Source organism: Ceratotherium simum, chromosome 4 (genome assembly GCF_057802395.1).
Source record: "Ceratotherium simum simum isolate JZ-2026a chromosome 4, ASM5780239v1, whole genome shotgun sequence".
Classification (NCBI taxonomy): Eukaryota; Metazoa; Chordata; class Mammalia; order Perissodactyla; family Rhinocerotidae; genus Ceratotherium; species Ceratotherium simum.
In genome coordinates, this window is record NC_141903.1 from 73997172 (window position 1) to 74022520 (window position 25349).

Below are 25349 nucleotides of genomic sequence, written 5' to 3' on the forward strand. Positions count from 1 at the left end.
ACCCATAAATTTAGTGGCTTTAAAAAGATATGTTTTCTCCCACATTGTTTATTTTTTTTTTTATTTATTTTTTTTTTATAATTCTTTCCTTGTTTATTGCAGAAACATTGGTTTATAACATTGCAAAAATTTCAGGTGTACATCATTGTACTTCTATTTCTGCATGGACTACATCATGTTCACCACCAAAATACTAATTACAACCCATCACCACACACATGTACCGAATTATCCCTTTCACCCTCCTCCCTCCCCCCTTCCCCTCTGGTAACCACCAATCCAATCTCTGTCCCTATGTGTTTGTTTATTGTTGTTATTATCTACTACTTAATGAGGGAAATCATACGGTATTTGGCCTTCTCCCTCTGACTTATTTCACTTTGCATTATACCCTCAATGTCCATCCATGTTGTCACAAATGGCTGGATTTCGTCGTTTCTTATGGCTGAGTAGTATTCCATGGTGTATATATACCACAGCTTCTTTATCCATTCATCCCTTGATGGGCACTTAGGTTGCTTCCAAGTCTTAGCTATCGTGAATAAGGCTGCAATGAACACAGGGGTGCATGTACCTTTGCAAATTGGTGTTTTCAAGTTCTTTGGATAAATACCCAACAGTGGAATAGCTGGATCATATGGTACTTCTATCGTTGATTTTTTGAGGAATCTCCATACTGTTTTCCATAGTGGCTGCACCAGTTTGCACTCCCACCAGCAGTGTATGAGAGTTCCCTTCTCTCCACATCCTCTCCAACACATGTTGTTTCCTGTCTTGTTAATTATAGCCATTCTGACGGGCGTGAGGTGATATCTCATTGTAGTTTTGATTTGCGTTTCCCTGATAGTTAGTGATTTTGAACATCTTTTCATGTGTCTGTTGGCCATCTGTATATCTTCTTTGGAGAAATGTGTGTTCAGGTCTTTTGCCCATTTTTTAATTGGGTTGGTAGTTTTTTTGTTGTTGAGATGCATGAGTTCTTTATATATTTTGGAGATTAAGCCCTTATCAGATGTATGGTTTGCAAATATCTTCTCCCAATTGTTAGGTTGTCTTTTCGTTTTGTTGATGGTTTCCTTTGCTGTGCAGAAGCTTTTTAGTTTGATGTAGTCCCATTTGTTTATTTTTTCTATTGTTTCTCTTGCCCGGTCAGATGTGGTGTTTGAAAAGATGTTGCTAAGACCGATGTGGAAGAGTGTACTGCCTATGTTTTCTTCTAGAACTTGCACAGTTTCAGGTCTTACATTCAAGTCTTTAATCCATTTGGAGTTAATTTTTGTGTATGGTGTAAGGTAAGGATCTACTTTCATTTTTTTGCATATGGCTATCCAGTTTTCCCAACACCATTTGTTGAAGAGACTTTCTTTTCCCCATTGTATGTTCTTGGCTCCTTTGTCAAAGATTAGCTGTCCATAGATGTGTGGGTTTATTTCTGGGCTTTCGATTCTATTCCATTGATCTGTGTGTCTGTTTTTGTGCCAGTACCATGCTGTTTTGGTTACTATAGCTTTGTAGTATATTTTGATATCAGGGAGTGTGATACCTCCAGCTTTGTTCTTTTTTCTCAGGATTCCTTTAGCTATTCGGGGTCTTTTGTTGTTCCATATAAATTTTAGGATTCTTTGTTCTATTTCTGTGAAAAATGTTGTTGGAACTTTGATAGGGATTGCATTGAATCTATAGATGGCTTTAGGAAGTATGGACATCTTAACTATGTTAATTCTTCCAATCCAAGAGCACGGAATATCTTTCCATTTCTTTGTGTCTTCTTCAATTTCTTTCAGAAGTGTTTTATAGTTTTCGTGTACAGATCTTTCACCTCTTTGGTTAAGTTTATTCCTAGGTATTTTATTCTTTTTGTTGCAATTGTAAATGGGATGGTATTCTTAATTTCTCTTTCTGCTACTTCGTTGTTAGTGTACAGAAATGCAACTGATTTTTGTATGTTGATTTTGTATCCTGCAACTTTACCATATTCGTTTATTACTTCTAAAAGTTTTCTGGTGGATTCTTTAGGGTTTTCTATATATAAAATCATGTCATCTGCAAATAGTGACAGTTTCACTTCTTCCTTTCCAATTTGGATCCCTTTTATTTCTTTCTCTTGCCTGATTGCTCTGGCTAGGACTTCCAATACTATGTTAAATAGGAGTGGTGACAGTGGGCATCCTTGTCTGGTTCCTGTTCTTAGAGGGATAGCTTTCAGTTTTTCACCATTGAGGATGATATTAGCTGTGGGTTTCTCATATATGGTCTTTATTATGTTGAGGTACTTTCCTTCTATACCCATTTTATTCAGAGTTTTTATCATAAATGGATGCTGGATCTTGTCAAATGCTTTCTCTGCATCTATTGAGATGATCATGTGATTTTTGCTCTTCATTTTATTAATGTGGTGTATTACGTTGATTGATTTGCGAATGTTAAACCATCCCTGCATCCCTGGAATAAATCCCACTTGATCATGGTGTATAATCTTTTAACGTATTGTTGTATGCGATTTGCTAGTATTTTGTTGAGGATTTTCGCATCAATGTTCATCAGTGATATTGGCCTGTAATTTTCTTTTTTTGTGTTGTCCTTGTCTGGTTTTGGTATCAGGGTAATGTCAGCTTCGTAGAATGAGTTAGGGAGCTTTCCCCCCTCCTCAATGTTTTGGAAGAGTTTGAGAAGGATAGGTATTAAGTCTTCTTTGAATGTTTGGTAGAATTCCCCAGGGAAGCCGTCTGGTCCTGGACTTTTATTTTTGGGGAGGTTTGTGATTACTGTTTCGATCTCCTTACTGGTGATTGGTCTATTCAAATTGTCTACTTCTTCTTGATCCAGTTTTGGAAGGTTGTATGATTCTAAGAATTTATCCATTTCTTCCAGATTGTCGAATTGGTTGGCATATAGTTTTTCATAGTATTCTCTTATAATCTTTTGTATTTCTGAGGTGTCTGTTGTAACCTCTCCTCTTTCATTTCTGATTTTACTTATTTGTGCCTGCTCTCTTTTTTTCTTGGTGAGTCTAGCTAAAGGTTTGTCTATTTTGTTGATCTTTTCAAAGAACCAGCTCTTGGTTTTATTAATTTTTTCTATTGTTTTTTTGGTCTCTATTTCATTTATTTCTGCTCTGATTTTTATTATTTCCCTTCTTCTACTGATTTTGGGCTTTGTTTGTTCTTCTTTTTCCATTTCCTTTAGGTGCATTTTTAGATTGTTTATTTGAGATTTTTCTTGTTTGTTGAGATAGGCCTGTATCGCTATAAACTTCCCTCTTAGAACCGCTTTTGCTGTATCCCATAAATTCTGGCATGTTGTATTTTCATTTTCATTTGTCTCCAGGTATTTTTTGATTTCTTCTTTGATTTCTTCGTTAACCCAGTCGTTGTTCAGTAGCATTTTGTTTAATCTCCATGTATTTGTGGCTTTTCTGATTTTCTTCCTATAGTTGATTTCTAGTTTCATACCGTTGTGGTCAGAAAAGATGCTTGGTATTATTTCAATCTTCTTAAATTTATGGAGACTTGTTTTGTGGCCTAATATGTGATCAATCCTGGAGAATGTTCCATGTGCATTTGAAAAGAACGTGTATTCTTCGGTTTTTGGATGGAATGCTCTGTATATATCTACTAGGTCCATCTGTTCTAAGGTGTCGTTTAAGGCCAATGTTTCCTTATTGATCTTCTGTTTGGATGATCTATCCGTTGGTGTAAGTGGAGTGTTAAAGTCCCCTACTGTTATTGTGTTACTGTCTATTTCTGTTTTTATGTCTGTTAATAACTGCTTTATATATTTAGGTGCACCTACATGGGGTGCGTAGATATTTACAAGTGTTATATCCTCTTGTTGGATTGTTCCCTTGATCATTATGTAATGCCCTTCTTTGTCTCTTTTTACAGTTTTTGTTTTAAAGTCTATTTCGTCTGATATGAGTACTGCTACCCCAGCTTTCTTTTCATTGCCATTTGCGTGGAGTATCTTTTTCCATCCCTTCACTTTCAGTTTGTGAGTGTCTTTAGGTCTGAAGTGTGTCTCTTGTATGCGGCATATATATGGGTCTTGTTTTTTTATCCAGTCAGCCACCCTATGCCTTTTAATTGGGGCATTTAGTCCATTGACGTTTAAAGTAGCTATTGATAAGTATGTACTTACTGCCATTTTTTAACTTTTTTTTTTTTTCCTCAGTGTTTTAGTAGTCCTTCTCTGTTCCTTACTTCTTCTATACAGAATTGATGGTCACTTTAGTTTGACCTCTGTCTGAAAGCTGTACTCTTTAACTACCCTCCTCCCTCCTTTTATGTTTTTGATATCATATCTAACCTCTTTTTGTGCATTTGTATCCATTACGTTCTAATCGTGGAAATAGATAATTTTTCCTATTTGTGGTCTTCTCTTTTCCCCTTAAATCAGTCCCTTTAACATTTCTTGTAACACTGGTTTCTTGGTGACAAACTCCTTTAATTTTTGCTTATCTGGGAAAATTTTGATCTCTCCTTCCATTTTGAACGATAACCTTGCTGGGTAGAGTATTCTTGGCTGTAAGTTTTTTCCTTTTAGCACTTTAAATATATCGTGCCATTCTCTTCTAGCCTGTAAGGTTTCTGCTGAGAAGTCAGCTGATAGCCTTATGGGGTTTCCTTTGTATGTAACTTGACATTCTCTTGCGGCTTTTAGGATTCTCTCTTTATCTTTAATTCTGGACATTTTGATTATGATGTGTCTTGGTGTGGGCCTCTTTGGGTTTATCTTGTTTGGGGCTCTCTGTGCCTCCTGTACCTGGATGTCTGTTTCCTTCCTTAGGTTAGGGAAGTTTTCATCTATTATTTCTTGAAATAGATTCTCTGACCCCTTGTCTCGCTCTTCTCCTTCCGGGACACCTATAACACGGATGTTAGTGCGCTTGATGTTGTCCCAGAGGTCCCTTAGACTGTCCTCACTCTTTTTAATTCTTTTCTCTTTTACCTGTTCACCTTGGGTAATTTCTTCTAGTCTTTCTTCCAGCTCACTGATCCGTTCTTCTGTATCCTCTACTCTGCTTTTGAGTCCCTCTAATGAGTTTTTCATTTCCAGTATTGTATTCTTCATTTCTGATTGGTTCTTTTTTATATCTTCCATTTCTTTGTTGACATTCTCACTGAGTTCATCTATTCTTCTCCCCAGATCAGTGAGCATCCTTAACACTCTTAGTTTGAACTCTCTGTCAGGTAGGTTGCTCATTTCTGTTTCACTTAGTTCCTCTTCTGGGGTTTTGTCCTGTTCCCTTACTTGGAATGTATTCTTTTGCCTCCTCATTTTGCCTCTTTCCCTGTGCTTGTGTCTACGTATTAGGTAGGTCAGCTACTCTCCTGCTCTTGGATAGGTGACCTTATGTAAGTGATGCCTTAGGAGGCTTCCAGTGTGCTTCCCTCAGTTCTCAATGTTCCAGGGGTGGCCCCTATGTGGGCTACGTGTGTCCTTCTATTGTGGCCTGTTAGCTCTCCCTATAGGTGCCCAGAGAGGCTGAGTTATGCTCCTGGCCAGCTGTTGTAATGCTCAGCTGCTTGTAGCTGTTGTGGGCCCTTCAGTCTCTTTATCAGGTGTGGGGAGCCCCAGCACAGTTGGCTGTAAATTCTAATACCACATTTGTGTTGCAGTATTTCTTTTAAGTGAGTAGGCCCGCAGTGTGGCAGGTTGTTAGGCTCAGGGCCTTAGAATTGCTGTAAACCTCTAGCCTATTAGGTCTCTTGTCAGCTCTCTGAGGATTGCAGCTGGGTGGGGCTGCCCTCAGGCACAGGAGCACCCAATTGTTTCAGGCTTTGGAAGGTGGGGCAAACCTCCTATGTGGGTCTTTGAGAAGCACAAGTCTTCTGCGGCTGAGAAGCCCTGCCGCCCACAGGTCCACACACACAGTCAACACAGTCCTGCCCCGTGTGAGCGCCCCGACCTCCCCAAGCGGACCCAGTCTCTCCACGGCGGAGCCCCACACACTCTGCCACCGCCCCACACTCTCCACCCGCTCCTTATGCACACCCTGCCCCGCTCAAGTCAGCTCAGTTGCCAGGCTGCAGAGAATCCAGTCACCAATCTATGCAGGCCCACACGTTGCCTGAGGGCTTGTTGTTGGGTGGGGCCAGTCTCTAGGGTGGGCTGCCTGCCCTGGCTGAGCTGGATTAAATCGGTGCTCTAGCGGGTGGAGCAGACCCTGGGCTAGCAGGTCTCAGGGAGAACTCCAATGGCGTCTGTGTCAGCACGCTCACACCAGGCCACAACAATGGCCGCCGCCAATGTCCCAGTCCCTGGAGAGGTCTCACCCCTCACCGAGATGCACTCAGGGCCTATTGGGTGAGTCTCTTGTCACCGAAGCACTGTGCACCTTTCTTTCTGGTGATTTTAGGATGCTTTCTGGAACGGGTGAGTTTGTGCGCGGGCCCTTTAAGAGCCAGTTTTAGTTTCTTTGTGAACCGGGTTTTCTGGGGGTACTCCCCAATGCTTTAGTAGCAGGCAAAGTCAGATATTATGCCACTGGTGTCGATTGTGCTGGGTCCACAAAATGCCCACAGTGGGGGCGCTCCCCGGCTCAGGGCCCCGCGCCTCCAGGGAGGCTGCGTACCTGTGAGCTGCTCCCGGCGGCCGTGAAGCTGGCGGCTTGTGAAGGCGGCGTTTTTCCTCTCCAGAAGGGAGCCTCTGCCTCTTCCACCCCAGCTAGGATTGTCCGTCGTTGCAGGAGTTCCTCTTATCCAGTTTTCAGTTCTGTCTCAGGGGTAATTTTTCCACGAGTAGTTGTAAATTGGCTGTGTCCACGGGAGGAGGTGAGTTCAGAGTCTGCCTACGCCGCCATCTTGACTCCGCGCCCCACATTAAGTTTAGAAGTGAGAGATGTTGGGCTGATGAAGTGGCTCTGCCCTCATCAACACGTGGCTTCCTTCTCTCATCCAAATCAGCTGCTCCACTTTTCACCAAAAGACCCAGAAGTTGCATATGTCACTTCTGCTCACATCTACCAACAAGGACTTGGTCACATTGCCAAGCCTGTTGCTTGGAGGATAAGAAATTCTCTAATGGGGTGATCACGTGTCCTGCTAAACTTGCAGAGGCTCTATTACTAAAACAAAGAGGAGGAAAATGGGTGTTGGGGTTCAGTCTGCTCCAGAAGCCAAATTAGGATCCGAAGTCTCCATGGTAAGAGTATAAGATAATAAAAATATACTCACATTTGTGCAAAATCCCATGGACAAGGCGAAACTTGACTACTGACCCTGAGCTGGAGTTCTTGGGTCTGGGTTACCCACAACAGTGCTTGTGGGTGCGGAAGAAGGAGTAAAATGTAGTCTAAGAAGAATCAAGTGGCCTGACTTGTACATGACAGAGAGAACTCTGGCAGCATTTGGAGGATAGAATTGAAGAGAAGCAGGGAGACCAAGCAGAAGGCTCTTAGAATAATCTAGATAAGGAATGATGAGGGAGTGGTGGAGGAGATGGTTTCAAGAGATATTTTAAGAATTAGAATTCTTAGAATCAGAGGGCTTAAGAATATGTATTTGGTAAGACAGGCTACACTGTGGTTGCAAGTGGAATTTTAATAATTATAATTCCCAAGATTTAGGGATCTGTATCAGTTAGGGTTGGCTGCACTGCTATTATAAATACACCCCCAAAATTTTAATGGCTCAAGCGTAATAGAAGTTTATTTCTCCCCCACGTAATAGTCCATGGCAGGTGTTTCTGTTGGCAGATGGCTCTCCTCTACACAGTGATTCCGGCACTCAGGCTCCTTCCACCTCAAATCGCTTTTAACTTGTTATATTTTAACAACCACGTTTTGTTCACTGGCATATGTAGCAACAGAAATAATACTGTCCTTGAGTTTATAACAACTCTATATTGAAAAGAATGAAGCAAAATAAGAATATATAGAATAAACAGATTATAGAAATATCCATGGTGGGAAAAGTCTCTGTGATAAAAGAAATATCTTCTGACTTTTAGCAGCATTCAGTTGGGAGTCTCAGAAATTGAAATATTTCTACTCAAGTTTCACTGGTTTTCTACAGATTTAACTTTGTTTTCCTAGAACCTTGATGATAATTTCCCAGAAACACATAACCAACAAATGATACTCTGCCTAACTTTGAAAAAATTGTATTCGTTATCTACCCAAAAAGGAGAAAAACAGAATAAATATTTTCTTCAAATGTATTAATAAAAACAGGTCTTGGTGTTCAGCATGACAATTTTTAATTTCCTAGAAAATTCATTTATGTGGGATGGCTCGTTCTCAGTCAAGGGCATGGAATTGAAATCTTATTAGAGATTCTTTACTCTCCTCAGAGAAACTTGGGAAATTCACCAGCTTTAAAGATCAGAAAACTATAGACGAGAAAGGTTAAATGACTTTTCTAAGACCACACTGCCTATAAGAAGCAAAGCTGACTCTTTGGCCAATATTCTTTCCCCCACAGGGCTACTACGAGTAGTGTCACAGAATCCTAAAAAAATAAATTGCAGAGCCAGTGGAGTTAACAACATTCAGTGTGGCCCACAGGTGGGAGGGGCTGGAGACTAAGAGAAGGCCATTGAAATTGATGATTAAATGTTCCTGGTGACGCTCGAGGAAACAATTTCAGAAAAGTATTGGGAGAGCCAGAAGAAAAAGGAATGAGGAGAGTATAGATACTTTAGGGCATAATTTTTTAATATTCTGATTTTTTAAACAGGAAAGTTAAAGTACTTAAAAAAAATTTAAATTTTTTTATATTTGATTTTGGGAGGGGTTAGGATGACTGTAAAAACATAGTAATATATTCCAGCAGAATTCCAGGGAAAACTGTTTCACTTTGGGTAAAAAAAAAATTTAATACAGGGGAATATATATTGTAACTAGTCAATGCATTAATTACTGGTGATAAGGGAGCTCCTGGAGGCAACGGGAGTAAAGCCCTTTGGGAAAAATGACATCTAGGACACTGTCCTCTGTTGTGGTTGCTTATGTCACAGATTAATATACAACTTATATTCAAAATTAAAGCAGTACTTGTCTAAAGCAGTGTGAAAAAAATGTAAGTAAGCACTGCCCTTTCAGTTTTTGGTTTACCTAAACTTCCAGAAGTTATCAGGAAATGGCATGTAGATATCACTTGTAATTTATGCCCCATATGAAAGGGAACTTGAGTAAGCTGTATTTATACCAAATATAACATATATAAGTTTTTCTTGCATATCCTGAACTCTGCATTTATGAGAGAAAAATGAGCCAAAGATTACTCATAAAAATCAATAGTCTATTCCTGTCATTTACACCTTCTCTATATCGTGTGTCTTGAAGTGCCTTCTACTCTTCAAAGGATGAAATTTACTTAGTTCTGTCCTATATTGCATTTTATCACAATATTATTTTTAATTCATCCATGTGCTGTATCATGGTAACTTCATTAACCAGAAATTTAAAAATCATTGGAATATTCATGTTCCTCATTATGGAAAAAATTTTAGCTTACTTTTATTTTATTACTTAAAGCATATGCCATTATAAACCTCTTGAATTTGAATTTTAATATTTAGTCATTTAGCCCCATGTAATATTTCCAATGTAGGGCATTACAAATCTCCAACAAAGCAATGAGGAAGGAATGGGAGAGCTTAGGGAAATAATTTTAACACATAAAGTACGTGTTTTGAAGATTTTTAAGTCATTAATGAAAAACAAATGTGTATAAAGACATAATCTATTGTTCTGAGTAGGTATGCTTTGAACGTCACTGTTTTTATAGCCTTTTTCAAGTGTGAAAGACTTGGTTATAGAACAAATAACTTCCCTGTTGCATTTGGGCAACAAAGGTAGTTAGCTTTAAATATTTGTAGGAAGATCTGATACCTTCCAGAAGATCCAGCTTAAATTTGAATTCTTTTTAACTGTCCACACTGAATATTTATGTTCACTTCTCTTTGTTTCTTTTGTTGTATTCTTTTTCTTTTTCTTCTTCCTACTCCTTCTCCTTCTTCTAATCCAGAGACTGAGTTTCACTTTGGCATTGTGCTCAATTAGGAGTTGGTACTGTTGAATGACCATAGGTCCCTGAAACAGGAGCAGCTGTTTCTGTTTCATTACATACGAGATTTGGAATAAGACTGAGTTAAACTTGTTAACCAGGAGGCTCATTTATTCTGAGAAGGAAAACCAAGAGCCTCATTATGAGATGACTATTTACATTTAAAAAATCTTTAAGACTATTTTAAAGGAAGAGAGGCTGCCATCTTGTGTATGCTGTGTTTATTGCTCCACAAAAGTGGACTCATTCAGACAAAGTTCAGTTCTTTGTTGGACTTATATTAAAGGCTAAACAATCACACAAAATGTTGAAGTGCTCATCAGTGATCTGACTCCAAAAAAAGTAAAACGTAGCACTGGGGACATATATTCCTTTACTATATGAAAAAACATTACACAAACCATCTAATTCCTCTTTTTTGAACAATTGGATCCTAGAGTTCAGATATAAACAATTAATTAATAATCCCTAGGTCTAAATTTTTAAAGCATAGATTTTATAATTATAAAATAATCGATAATGTTGAAAAATAAATTCTGAAGTTAATCGTATCTGATAAAATGAATGTGTGGAAGGTTGCTCTTGAATATGACATTGATAACAATAAAATCTGAATTTTATTTTAGGGGTAATACTTCCTAGGTTTTTTCCTCACATATTTATTTGCCTTGTTTTCATTTCATTATTGCCATAAAAAATGTTTTAATGAGTGTCATGGTCCAGCTAATAACAACAAAGGACAAATTGCTAGAAAATGCCCGAGAATCACAAAGTGTGCGGTAGAGATGCTTTAACTTTGAAGAGCAGAACAGGTCTCGCAATAATTTGATAAGTATTAGTGCCATCTTGTGGTTGAATGCAATATTGCAACAAAACAGCACTGGCACATGAATTTATGTTTTTTGGTTTTTTGAACCAACAAACTAAATCTTTTTGTGTGTGTGCATAGTATATTAATAAAAATTAGCCACATTTTAGTGGCTTGGATTTATTGGGAGTTTTATTATGATAAAGTGATTTGAAATCACTGGAAAGTGTATTACAATAAAAAAAACCCTCCAAGACGTGAAACTTCCCTATCTATGCAATATAATAAAGTAGCATTTTTCAAAGAGAGATCAGGGATTATTAGACCTGAAAGATGCACTCAAGAAAAGTAGGCTCCAGGGTCAAAGAAGCCTGGTAAATGCTGCATATCATATCCCCTTCTTGGAGAATCACAGTGCGCTTTCACTTATTTAAAGGCTGTAGAAAATGAATCGATTTAATTTTGTTCTAAACCAGCATTTGCCAAATATGCTTGACCACAGAACTCCTTTTTTTAAAAAACAAGCAATGTTATTAATATTAACATTATAATTATATAATATTAATATTAGTAATCACTAGGTAGTATTTGCTAAAATAAGGTTAGAAAAACACTTTCAAATACAGAAGATAAGAGCATTAGGTACAAATCTTTTACTGAACCTAAATGAAAAGAACAGTGTCTCCAGTTCCCTGTGTTGGAATCACAAGCTGAAGGTCTTGAACTACTAAGGACTCTAAGTCACTAAAGGTCCCTAAGTTAAGAACTTTAAAGCAATTAGAAATTCATTAAAGAAACTTGACTATTAAAAAATTATTAAATTTTAATAGTAGCAGCCAGAGACCTCTAAGTGATGCTTGGAAAGAGAGAAAAGTAGCAAATTTTATCCTATGGAGTCAAAATAAAGTGGAGAAACTCAGATGACGACTCATCACGAGTGAGCATCTGAGTCTGTTTTTCCTGTACTTGTGACGGTGAAATTTGCTAACATATTTACCATTTCCAATCCAGGTCATCTTATGGCCAAAGCCATGCGTTTATAAAATATTTCACCACCATAACATGTTTTCAGAGTCCCTAAAATCAGCCTCTTTCTTTTACACCAGTCCCTGAGATCTTTGTGCCTGTCACAGACTCAAAAATCTGCCCCTGATCCCTAACAACACTTAGACCTAATCTTATTGGCTGGATTGTTATTTCCTCAGGCTATTGGATATTCACTACTTCGAGTGGCATTATGGATATGACACCAAGCTTGAAAAATGTTGTGTTTGGAGATGGCCTAGTGTAGCAATTAAGTTCAAGTCCCAGCATCCACACTGTGTGATTCTGGGGAATTTGTTTACCTGTTCCGTGATGTAATTTCTTCAACTCTAAACTCCAGATAACACTAGAACTCAACTCAGAGTCTTGTTAGGTGGTATGTTATATTGGATAGAGTGAGTGTTCAACAATGTTAGCTAGAGTGGTCTGGATTCCCTTTTGTAATTTAAGTTCTACCATCAAGACTTGCAGACCACACAGCAGGATTCTAGGAACCGTCTGCACCTAACTCTAAGGGGATTTGACAGCTAACCTATACAGTGGTGGAGGAAAATGTTTCCGGGAAGGAGCAAGAAAGATTACTTCTCAAGAAGATTTACTTTTGAGTGTATAAGCTCTGTGCTAAATTACTAGAAGTTATGTCAGTCTTTTTACATAACAGCTAAACTAAATGGAGTAAGACACTGATATCAGTATCTATTTGGAAATACAAGGTTAAGGTTCTTAAAATCACTTTTCCTGTAAAAGAGCTCTTCATACTTTTTTTAGACAGAAGAAATAGAGGATTGTTACACTGTGAAATGAATGAATGTTTTTTGATGAATGTGCCAGAAAAAGCACTTACTGGACTGGTCTCCAGATTTGAGTTCTAGTCTGACCTGGAACAAGCCACTTAGCCTTTCCTAGTTTTCTCATCGTAAAATGGAGACAATAGTAGACTCACAGAGACATAGGGTGATTAGACAAAAAATAAGTGTCAAAGTTTTATCGACCAAAATAGGTTATTTGTCAATATTAGTATTATTTATAGTATCTAAATGATGATCCAATATCTTTACATAATATTTCTATGATGGTGTTTTAGAATAAAAGAAGGAAAATACGGGTGTTCAGGTTTTCTAAAAAGCTGAATAGAAGGAACATTGCACTTGGACTCTGAAAGTCTAAGTTTGCCTTCCATTCTGTCGTTGGCTTGTTATGTGATTTGGGGCAAGTCGCACTGAATCTCGGATTGTGTCTCACCTGCAACATAGGTTGCTAGTATATGCTTTTACCAACTTCTCAGAGGATGTCTTTAATAGTACTCTGTACACTGTGAACTCTATAGTCATTCATTTACTCATCCATTCAACAAATATGTATTGAGTATCATGTGTCTGACCCCTAATGGGGGTCATAGCCAGTGGGAAAATTCACACAATAAACAAATAGACGTACAGATTAACCTATAAGTAACACAATGATTAATACTGCTAAGCAAAAGAGCAAATGCCAAGAGAAAATGACAAGGAGACGTAATTCAGGTTGGGAGGTTGAGAAAGGCATCCCTGAGCAAATTGTATTTAAACTAAGACCTGGAGTGTAATGTCAGCCAGGCAAAAAGCGGAAGAGAATGGGAAGGAGAGGCTTTTCACGCAGAGACCCTAGCTAGCATATGCAAAGACTGGAAGCAGAAAATAACTTCCAGTAACAGGAGAGCTGGAACACCATAAGGGGCCAAAAGTGAAGTTGGAGGAATGGCAATTCCTATATACCACGTTATAGATTTTGGATTTTATTGCAGGTGTAGCTGAAAGCTGTTGAAATGTGTTAATCAAAGAAGAGGGAAGGTTAAATTTGCATTTTTTAAAGATTAGCCTGGCTGCCGTATAGAGAATTGATGGAGGGGACACAGAAGATGTGGAGAGCAGAGCTCGGAGGCTGTTATTATTGTGGTACAGCAAAGAATTCATAGTAGCTTAACTAGAGAGGCAACAGAGAAGATAGATCCAGGGTGTATTTTGAAGGAGAATTAATTGGATTTGGTGGTGTCCTGGGTGCAAAGCATGGAAAAGGAAGTATCGAGAATAATTTCCAGGTGTCTTACTTGAGCAACTTGAGCAATAAAGGATCCTCCTGAGGAAGGATCAGGCTTAGCAGGAGAGAGGATCAAGACTTAAGTTTTAGACATAGCTAATATTGGGATGTCAATTAGATATCCAAGTGGGGCTGACAAAAATCAGCAGGAAGAGAGGTCTACTGCCCACTTCAAGTCATTAGGTCATTCAATTATTCACCAAATGTTTATTGAGGACCAACAGTATGTCTGATTTGGTACTAAGTGTTGGAGATTTAAAAAACAGTGATCCAAATGGCTCTGATATTATGGAGCTTGTTATATTTTATTAGGTAGTGATAGTTGCATAGATGATTTTCAAAATCAAAGACAATAACTGGATCTAGGGCATGACTGAGAAAATTCAAATGGGTACATGGATTTTAACATCCTTCAAAATATGTGCTGCAGCACTCTGGATGCCCGGGGTCCTTAGCCCGTGGCTGGGAACCACTCTGTTAAAAATAGCCACTATTAAACATTTTGGTTGCATTGACTCGCCTAAAGGATGCATTATAACAGGTTACCATGTAACAGCCTGCATTTATATTTATAAATATTTTTAAAAATTTGATATGATAAAATTTGACTGCTATAAAGTTAAACTGTCTAAATGGAAGTTTAACAATGAAGTATGGATTGTTATTTTATTATACCTAGGTCTAGACATACAAAAAACAAGATATTATATTTATTTGGGGAATGTGGAGAGTTTTGAGAGCCCCCAAATGATTAAATAAGAAAGGCCAAATCCTATAAGGCAATCCTTATGTTTAGCATAGATGTTTATGTGTCATTGAGGTGAGTGGAGCGTTGAGGAAGGATATAGATAGTGAGTTGAAGGCTATCAGCATCATCATTGTAATGCCTAACATTTGTATGGTGCTTGACAGTTTTCAGAGCCCCATTCATATTTGTCTTTTTTTTTGTTGTTTTTGTGGTCTGTTTTTTTTTTTTTTTGAGCAAGATTGGCCTGAGCTAACATCTGTTGCCAAGCTTCCTCCTTTTTTCCTTTTTTCTCACCTAAGCCTCAGTAGACAGTTGTTTGTCATAGGTGTACATCCTTCTAGTTGCTCTACGTGGGATGCTGTCTCATCATGGCTTGCTGAGCGGCGCGTAGGTCTGTGCCCAGGATCCGAAATGGTGAACCCCGGGCCACCAAAGCAGAGCGTGCGAACTTAACCGCTACACCACCAGACCGGCCCCCTCATGTTTTTCTTTAAATCATATAGACTAGTTATCAACTATAGCTTAAGTTTGGACAAAACAGAAAGAATTAAACAAAATTTTATTATAAGGGAGTCAAGCCTTGTAAAAAGATTTATTTCCTGAGCATGAACATTGTCATACACTGGAATGACTTCCTTGGGGACGTCCCTGATTCACTTTCTCTAGGAATCCTTAATAAAAGCATTGACTCATTAGATCAAGATTGGTCTCATTCATGAGTTAAAATGAGAAATGGTATAATATATAAGTAAGCGTAAAGGCCTTTCTCTCTTGCAGGTATAGAGAAAAAGCACTGGCATTAGGGTCAAACAGCCTCGGTTGGAATCGTAACTCCATCTCCCGCTAGCTGTGCATCCATGAGCAACTTACTCGACAGCTTTGATTTTCTTTATCATCATAGGGAGCTTGGGAGGTGTTAAGGGATAATATGAAGAATCCAGATTATTTAATAAACATTTGTCCCCTTCCCCCAATGCCTTCCTCTGAGACCTCCATCCCTTCCTAACATTCTAAAATTGAAACTTCTGAGCAAGAGAAAATATGTGACCAAGGATGAAACTGAAGCCCAATTTAAGACTTACCTTTCCCTAAGCCCATTAGACTAGTATAAAATTTTAGCAGAATATATGTCTAAAACTAGTTAAATCAGCCAAGACCATTCATCATCCTTTTTATAGTTGACCAGATGATACCAAAAGAACTGTCAGATTAATCTCTAAGATTTATAATGTGAATTAAATTTACATATGCCATATGCAATAGAGTTTTTTAAATACTATAACAAGGTTACAGGATTAAGATCAGAAAATAAAATAATAATAATCATTTATTGTCATTTCAACATTTAAGGAATAATTTAGGAAAAAACACTCAATCCTTATTTTCCCATGTGATAAGCTTCATTTAACTTTTATTCCTTTAAATATTTTTTGATGTTTAGATGAACCACTGTCTTGCTTCCACAGAAAAGCATGATTAACGTGGATCCATCTGTATCTCTTTAACAGGGACAAGCGATCCATACGTGAAGTTTAAAATTGGAAGAAAAGAAGTTTTTAGAAGTAAAATAATACACAAGAACCTCAATCCTGTGTGGGAGGAGAAAGCTTCCATTCTTCTTCAGCATCTCAGGGAGCCGTTGTATATAAAGGTGAGCCATTGATTTGTTTTTCCCTAATGCAATCTGACATAAACTCCCCGTTTAATGGTTTGTTATTGTGCTTCTCTGTCTGATGAGATTTTTCACCAGAGCTATGTTCTGCTATGCACAACTCTGATCTGTGGATGATGTGATAGAAATGAGACGGAGGGGAGGGGCAGCTAGGAGGAACATTTTTCTTCGGGACAGTTCTATTGCCCGTCATTTAGGAGGATTTTGAAGTCCGTCTCCTCCTGCTGGGTGCAGTTAACTGATGTAGTGCACTTTGAGAACACGTAAAAACAAGTCTCCATCTAATCTAGCAAGAAGGAACACTTACACAGAACCCAGCCTTTCTGTTTGGGAATTCTATTGAGGATCTATCCTTCCTGGTTGCAAACAAAATGCTTTACTTGGAAGACAAGAGGGGTAAAGATAATAGGGGGAGAAAAATTCCTGTCTTATCTTGTTGTCAAAAATGAAAAAGAAAAAGAGTCTTTCCTCTCATTTGATGTAGTTTTTTTTTTTTTAAACAAAGACAAAGAAAAAGAAGAACTTAGGGAAAGGGTTACAATCCTAATTCCTTGTTTTTATTTTCATACCTGACTTCCCTTTAATTCACATCTCTAGATACTTGTATTCTTTTTGGCTCCTATGTCTGACTCCCCCATTCAATGACCAAACTTGTGTCTAGTTTTACCACAACATCACAAGCCCCATCCTTTTCTCTAAATTGTTGCAAGTCGCACATGAGCCAAAAATCTCATATAATCACTCTTTCAGCAATCTCTGGGCATCCTTCTTCCCCTCAACTCTTCAGTTGTATTGCTTCCAGTTGTTTCTCTTCTCCACAGAAAGGAAAAAAATAATCAAGGCATTATTAACATCATAGCAGGATAGTTTATTAGATCGATGAAAAGAGAATCTCCCAAGTACATGGTTGATAAGTTTCTCAAAATCTTGCCTGAAAGATTTCTTAGGGACTAACCAATTCTGTAGTGACAGGTAATATGAAAATGTATCCATGAATTAGATGGTTAGAAAATATTAGGTATACAACCCTCTCATCTCTAGTGAAAGGTAAAAAGTCCCTTTGTACTCTGTTATCTGATTTCTATCAATGTAAAGATTACCCAGGAAAACAAAATTCCGTTCTAAGCCAAGGTTAGAAAATCAGATTTAAGTTGCAGTGCTTGTACCATTTCTCGTAGAAACAGATTTTTTTTTTCAAAAAGTCTTGGAACTGTCATTTTTAAATGCTATATACAAAATAAATAAGAATACACTTTCTGCTAGGTTGGAACTCATATAGATTTTAATTTTAATGAAAAGAGAATATTCTTTCAATTCTGAATGACTTCACAGTAAGGGCAGGTGAAAACAAGGCTGGAGGAATGGACTGGAAAAATATTTATAATAAAGTTGCAAGAGAAGCTGGGAGTTAAAATGCAGTACTTTTAACTGAGACAAGAGCCACGGGAGCCTGCTCTGTATCCACAGGGAGGCTCTGGCACACATCTTAAATAATAGGATAAATTCAGCATTCGTTTCTGTTGGATTGAATGAAAATTCTCCATTATCATTTCACTGACACTGTTATCCAAGGTACATGTGAATACCCAGAGTTACAGTGGAAAGCTAAAAGTTATACAAAGGGATTGTTTGGCCTAATCATGATCAAGAAATCTGGGTTTTAAATTGGAATGCTCTTCTAAATAATAGAAAGATTTCGATAATTAGGAAAACATTGCAGATTGGAGCCACACTCCTGTTTCTAAGATGGTCACTTTAACAAAAATTGACAGTTTCTTAAATAATTCATATCTATCCAAGCTTAAGATTTAAAATTGAAAAGATACTTTGAGCTCTGTTCAAGTTAAGACCATGTTACTGTCTTATCCAAAATTATTTCTCAGTAGGTTTTGAGGGCCCTAAATGAATGTCATATACCAGTGATCCTCAACCCTGGCTGAACATCAGAATTATCCATAAAGTTGTAAAGAATCTAGATGTCCAAGTCTCCCCTCCTAAAGATTCTGATTCAGGACCTCTGAGATATATTTTTAAAACACAGTAGTTTATTCTAATGCACCGCGTGGGTAGGGGGCCACTTTTCTAGGCATTTAAATGGAAACAACTGAATAGTTGGAATGGAAATATGTTTGCAGCCAGAAACCACAGTGCACCCAAACAAAATTATCCCAAAGTTAGAAGATGTTTGTATTATCTTAGATGTTTTTTCTTGCATGGTTCAAAAACACTTCCTAAATGCATGAATCAAGAATATCAACTATTTCAGACAAAAAAATAATCAATAGCAAAACAAAACAAAGAAACAAAAAAGGATCAGCCTACTTGCTTTTGGTTTATGGGCCAAGAACATGTGAGGTTACTGAGTCTTGGGAAGGTGGAATCTGCAGTCACATCTTCATCATCATAACAGCTCCCATTTATTGAGCACTGTGCTCAGTGCCAGGCCTACTGGCACATGTAATCCTCACAATAACCCTGCAAGTAACTGTTCTCATCCCCATTTTGCAGGTGAATGAGACTCAGAGAGATTAGGCGTTTGCTTAAGTCCACCCAGTAATTAAGCAACATAGCTTCTGTTTTCCACTAAAGATGACTAATTGCAATGGCCACAGTTATGTTTTGTTTGTTTTACAATGTCACTTCTATGACTTAGGGTTTAATTACTTTGTTATAATTAAATGGTTGTTTTGAAGCTGCCTTGGTATGAAAATGAGTCATGGACACATTTGCTGAGTGAGATCTTATATCTTGAGTCGTATTGTATGATCTCATGGGATGAGTTAGACCTTTAAAGAAGCTTTAATTTCATTAGAAATATTATTAGTAAACCAATCTTAAAATGTCTTCAAATCATTTTGAAATCGGATACACTACTATATATTCTGTGGGAAATGGAAAAGTGGAACATTATAAATACATTATCAGTAATTCAATCATAGAAATTGCCATGCAGTGAATGTAATAGAAAATCCCGAAGAGTTATTTGATAGTATTGAATGAATGCCAATTAGATACTCACTGTCATAACTCAGAACACAATTAGGCATAGACAGCAAACTGTAATAGTATAGAGCAGATATGGAAGGGCCAACTTATCCCAACAACCACTGTCCATCTCCCTGACACTGGGGCAAGGAAAATCCCATGGGGATGTCAACCATGTTGACTGGTGTCAGGGTAGGATCCCAAGGGCTGGGCAAGATCAGAGTAGGGTACCACATGGAGGAGACAGGGCTATTTGCAATTTTCAGACAGTGGTAGAGATCAGGAAAGTGAAATGGCAAGGCAACAAGGCAAGCTCCAGAGATGCAGGAAATAGGTAAATAGATAAAAAATAAAGTTTAGAAGAAAGTGAAGCTGTAAGTTGAATAAATAAAGGAGGCCTTTCCACCCAGCACAGGTACAGGTTTCCTGAGTTACAGGCATATTGCTCATCTACCTAATGGAGGCAAGAAGAGAAGTATTAAGTGTGAATAACATCAGACAGGAGATGGTTCTCCATGTACTGTCAGCATCAGGGGAGGAGGTGCCTAACATATATTTGTGGGAATGTCCAAATTGGTGGTCAAAGCAGGGCCTTAGTGCGATTCCAGAACTAACACTTAACCCAGCTTCAAGGATATCTGTCCATAGTTGCAGGACATTTGGTGAGCATGACTTGATGCTGAGACCCAGAGCACTGAATTAACACTTCTGAAAATCTTTCCTGGCTCATATCAGGAGTTGTCCTAAAGCTAAGACCAGGACTGAGCTACAAGTAGCCCCAACTATAGCAAGGCAAGTGATGATGGCACCTGGAGCCATCATAAAGAACCCTAGGTACGGGTCTCTGTTGAGGATCTTTGTTGGGGGTTTTCCCAACACACATCCCTCATTTTATCTCAGTTTTCTCTTTGGAGATCCATATGGTTCCGTGGAAGCTGACATCACCACTGCCTTTAAAAATATAGCACACAAGCTAGGTTAGCCATTCAGCCAATTCCATATCCTTGGACAAGAATAGGCATGTGACATGAGCCAGCCCACCCAGAGTGAATTCAGGGCCTTTGCTGAGAATGCAGTTCACTCTCCTCCACTGGATGTGAATGAAGGAACATGCTACCCCAGAGCTTCTGGAAGGCAGTAAGGATCATATGGAGAGTTAGTCTGTTGAGGCATTAACACTTAGGAAACTCTGATGAGAACTGGAGAGATAGAAATGGAATTCAGGCTATATCATTTATTTTTAAAATAGTTGATTACTCCCTTCATCTTTAAAACACTTTCTTCAGTTAGTTTCCAGGATACACCTCTCCTGGTTTTCCCACTCCCTCTCTAGCTGTTTCCTCTCTGTATCATTCTCCTAGACTTCTAAATGTGGGAGCACCTCAGTGCTCTTAGATATCTTTTCTCTATGTATTTCCTCTTCAGGTGATCCCATTCATGGCTTTAAATACAGTCTAGTCCCTGATAATTCCCAAGTGTATATCTTCAGCCCAAGTTGTTTCCCTGAACAACCTGTATTCAACCACTTGTTCAGCTTTCCATTTAGTTATCTAGTGGGCATCACAAACTCAACATGTTAAAGTCAGATTCATACTAACTCTTAAGTCCCCACCCCTCCCCCACTCAAAACTGCTTCTTTCCTCATTCCCCATCTCAGGAAGTGGTACCACCATTCACCAATTGTTCAGGACAAAAACCTCGGAGTCACTATTTGGGTTGGAGTCCCAAAACCACCTACACATTTGGTGATTGACTAGAAAGACTCAGAGGCAATTGTACCCATGGTTATAGTTTATTACAGCAATATAGCAAGGGAAAAAGACACATCAGGCAGAGTCCAGAGAAACCCATGCACAGGCTTCCTATGTCCTCTCACTCCCACTGGGAGAGGTGACACAGAACATGTTTCATTCTCTGGCAGTGAAATGCTGCAACACATGTGCAATGTTTCTGCCTGACAAAGCCCAGTTGAAACTCAGAGTCCCAGGTATTTAGTGGGAGCTGGTCACTTAGGCAAAATGACCAGTCACAACTATCAAAATGCTAGACTCCCTGAAGGAAAGCAGGGGTTCAATGCATCAGATGAGCAAAAGAGCTTTATCAATGGGAATGTTTCAAAGCCAAGTTCCTAGATGCCAGCCAAGAGCCAGTCCTGTAAGCAGGCCTGTCTAAAGACGGCAAGCGCAAGCCTATGTTTACTGTTTCCTGTACATCCTTAGTTCCTGTCTTTCTGTCATACTAAACGTCGAATCTATTAGTAATTTCTGTCAGCTCTACCATCAAAGTATATCCTAAATTTGACCACAGCTCACCACATCAACATCTAATCTAAAGACACCATCAACTCTTGCCAGGACCACTGGTCTACTTGCCTACATTATTTCCCTCAATACAAAATGTAATTCACCAAGTGTTTCAGTTTGAACATTTTAAGACATAAATTAGATTATATCACTCCCATGCATAAAATCTTCCAGTGACTTCATACCATACTCAATATGAAACCGAAAGTCATATGATGGTTGGTTCCATAGTCTAGGCCTGAACTAATATCCCAGCACTCTTCTCTTGCTCGCTTCCTTCCTGCCACACCAGCCTCTGGCCAGTTTCCTGGATACCTTTTCCCTTCCTATTCCCATTACGCCTCCTCACTCCACTCAAATGCCACCCTTTCTCATTGTCCTCCTGAACATCTTATATAAATAGTAGTTCCTATCTCTCTCCTATTCTGAGATATTTGTCTCCATGGCACTTATCACTACTTGGTGTGTATTTATTTACTGTCTGCATCTCCCCTAGATGTAAGCCCCAAGAAATCAGCCTTTGTTTTGTTCACTGCTGTATTTCCACCACATACTTGGCACATTGCAGGTGCTCACCAAATATTTTTCAAATAAATGAATGAATAAATATATGAATCATTTGAACTGCCAAATCAAAACTCCCCTGAAGTCATAATTACCTATGGACATTTCAGTCAATGGAAGCTAACAAATTCCCATTCTTGAAGCCAGTGTGTGTTAGGTTTTCTGTTACTCGTATCCAAAAACATTTTAACTGATGCACTCTCTAATGTAATTTTTCTTGGTAGAACAATCGAATCAAGATGCTAAGTTCGTTCGTTGATTAGAATAAAACATTTGTTGTTCTAAACCCACTTGAAAATGAAATGAAAGGAGGTGTTATGGAACCCCAAACAACTTCTACCTAATGTTACCTAATGTTTCCAACTCATGGAGTGGAGGATCCATGAAAGCAAGGATCTCAACTATATTGTTCACATATGAATTCCCAGTGATTCACCCAGAGTGGGTGCCCTAGTTATATTTGTTAAATTTAAATATGCTCTGGGTCTGAAATCTAATACAATAATTTGACCTCTTCCTAGCCCTGGGATTTGGGGGCAACATAAACTTTTTAAGCTTTGGATTCCTTATCAGAAAAACGGAAACAACACCACTTTGTTCATTGAGTTGTTTAAGAATGAAATCTAAAAATCTATGTAATGTGTTTAGCACAATGCCTAAGATATAGCAAACGTTGAATAAACATTAATCAGCATTAACTGCGCTTATTGTTATTGCAGTGGGAGTACCTTTTCTTATTTGATCTCTTTTCTATGCTTCATAGTTCTGAAGCTCCACCTAGAGTAACGCTCCCTCTGACAAGTAGTTTATAGAGTGGAACAAAGTAGCATAGCTAATAATTTCATTAGTGAATGGATTCTGGTATTTCCATTCTTTCCCATGTTTATGCCTTTGCTGATTAATAGGATTTGAGAACTAAAGCAAACATCTAGCATTAGGACAGTAGGAAAGACTCTCATCATGAGAATAAAGAGAGTTTAAATGTTGAATCACGCAGTTGGGCTGTCTACACTAATCAGTTCACTGGGTTCACGGCTCTCCGCTTCACATGTGTGAACGTACCCCAGGTGTTCTCCTTGGTTATATGTCACTACAGTCTTCCCAAGATTTTAAGCCTTAGGGTGACAGTTAGAAGAGATTGGTCAAGAGAAATTTCCCTAATTTTTGGTGTAATTTTATATTGCAAAGTACACTACTGGAGCCACTTGCAAATACCAAAGTGACAGTTGCATAGGATGTGCAGTATATCCATGTGATATGCCACTGAGCAGATGACTAAAGCTCAGAAGTGATCAAGGAGAATATTTATTGCAGGAGTGCTGCGCTTTCTACAACAAATGTACTCCTGAAAGGTTGTATGTAAATCAAATGACTGTAAATTGAATAATTTAAACGGCATTAGGAGGGCTTATTACTTAAATAAATCCCCTATGACTCTTCAAACTTAAGAATCCTTTTGTAATGCAAAGTATTTATCTTTTTGTTTAAATATCAATTTTTTTTACATATTAAGTTTGTTTCAATGGAAGTACACCTGTACTAGAGAAAAAACAGTAACCGATTCAGGGCTGCTGTATACACTGTTCCCTCTGCTTCGAGTTTTCTATCTGTTGTGCCAAGAATTGGGCACAGGAGTTCTGGGCTATGGATTTTCTCAGCCTAATGGATTCTCATATCCTGGAGAGTCCAATGGCCTGGATCATCCATTCAAGAGCAGACTTACCTGTTTATGCTCATTTACTCCACTGTGCAATACAAAGATTTTCTATTTGAAAAGGTCAGGGAGCACAGCTCTAAACTTCATCGAGTAGTATTTTTTTTTCAATCTTAAAAGCTTTCCCTGATCTCCACTGTAATTTTTTCTTTCCATACCCTGTACTTTTCTTTATAACACTTATCAAAATCTGTCATTACGTATCACCTGGGCACTTCTTTGTTTAACATGTGTCTCCCTCACTAAACTGTAAGTATTGACAATGTCAGTTTTGCTCACCACTGTTTGCTCAATGCCGAGTACATTGTCTGTCACATAATAAGTGCTTAATTGATATTGGCTGTGGGGATGAAGGAATAAGATTAATAAACGGATGGAAGTTAGCCAACGCCTATTTACTTGGAGTTTTTTGCAAATGGCCCTAACTGATCTACCTCTGAGCTATCTCTCCAACCTCCTTCCACACTCTATCTTTCTCATTCTGCTTCAACCATACTGGCTTCTTGATGATCCTGGAACACGCTAATTGCTTGCTGTTTCCTCCTCCTGGGGTTCTGTTCCACTTCTAACATGGCTTAGAATGTGATATGCCACTAACAATGCCACAATGACCTCGTCATTGAGGTCACTACTCAAACACACTTTCTCCAAGAGGCCTTTGTGGATTCCATGTCTAAAACAGCAGCTTCCAACACATTTGTCTCCATAGCTCTCATCACTGAACTGTATATATCTATTGGAGTTTTTATTGACTGTCTCAGCCCCTAAATGTAGGGTCCAAGAGGTCGAGAACATTGCCTGTCTTATTCACCGTAGTATGAATAAGAACCATGAAGGGCACAGAGAAGATACTGGATACATAGTTTTGACAGAAGAGAGAAATACTTTCTCTCTTTTCTTTTCTTTTCCTTTCCGTTTTGTTGTTAGTCACGTTAATATTATCCCCTAGTTATTGCTTGTGACAATAAAAACAATTTAATTTAACCTTAATATAACTTTACAAACTGCTTTAATCATAATATCTTAATGCTTACTTATTTGTATGCTTAAAATGTCATTGTTCTATAATATCAGAGAATTTATCATCAATGACTTGAAAGATATGGAGAAGTTGAAGTCATATTCTCATCACCTATAGCCCAATATGGAAGACATATTTGTTGAATTTCATACCAACACACCTTGCCTTCCAGTAAAGCTAATAGCCCTTCGATAATATGAGAAAAACATTCTAAGCCTGTGGTTCCCACATTTTTGATGATTTACTGTATTTTATTTGCTTTTGATATTCATCTTCCTTTAAAGTTCTATTTGATATAAATCAATAATTTTAAGTAAAAAATTAAATGTAATTTTCTTTGAATGTTTTGTGAGACCCTAGTATTCCAAAACACAAAAACAAATAAATTTTTAAAAATAAATATT

The 25349-nt window shown here is 38.2% G+C and overlaps 1 protein-coding gene across 12 annotated transcripts in view; it reads left to right on the top strand.

The window, feature by feature from the left end:
* MCTP1 (multiple C2 and transmembrane domain containing 1) overlaps positions 1-25349 on the top strand; it is a 507353-nt gene that overhangs the window by 252858 nt on the left and 229146 nt on the right. For all 12 annotated transcript variants that reach the window (XM_087430024.1, XM_087430027.1, XM_087430026.1 and 9 more), the window contains exon 3: positions 16195-16337. In XM_087430024.1, coding sequence (XP_087286150.1) covers positions 16195-16337 — 143 coding nt within the window. The remainder of the gene's footprint in view (positions 1-16194; positions 16338-25349) is intronic.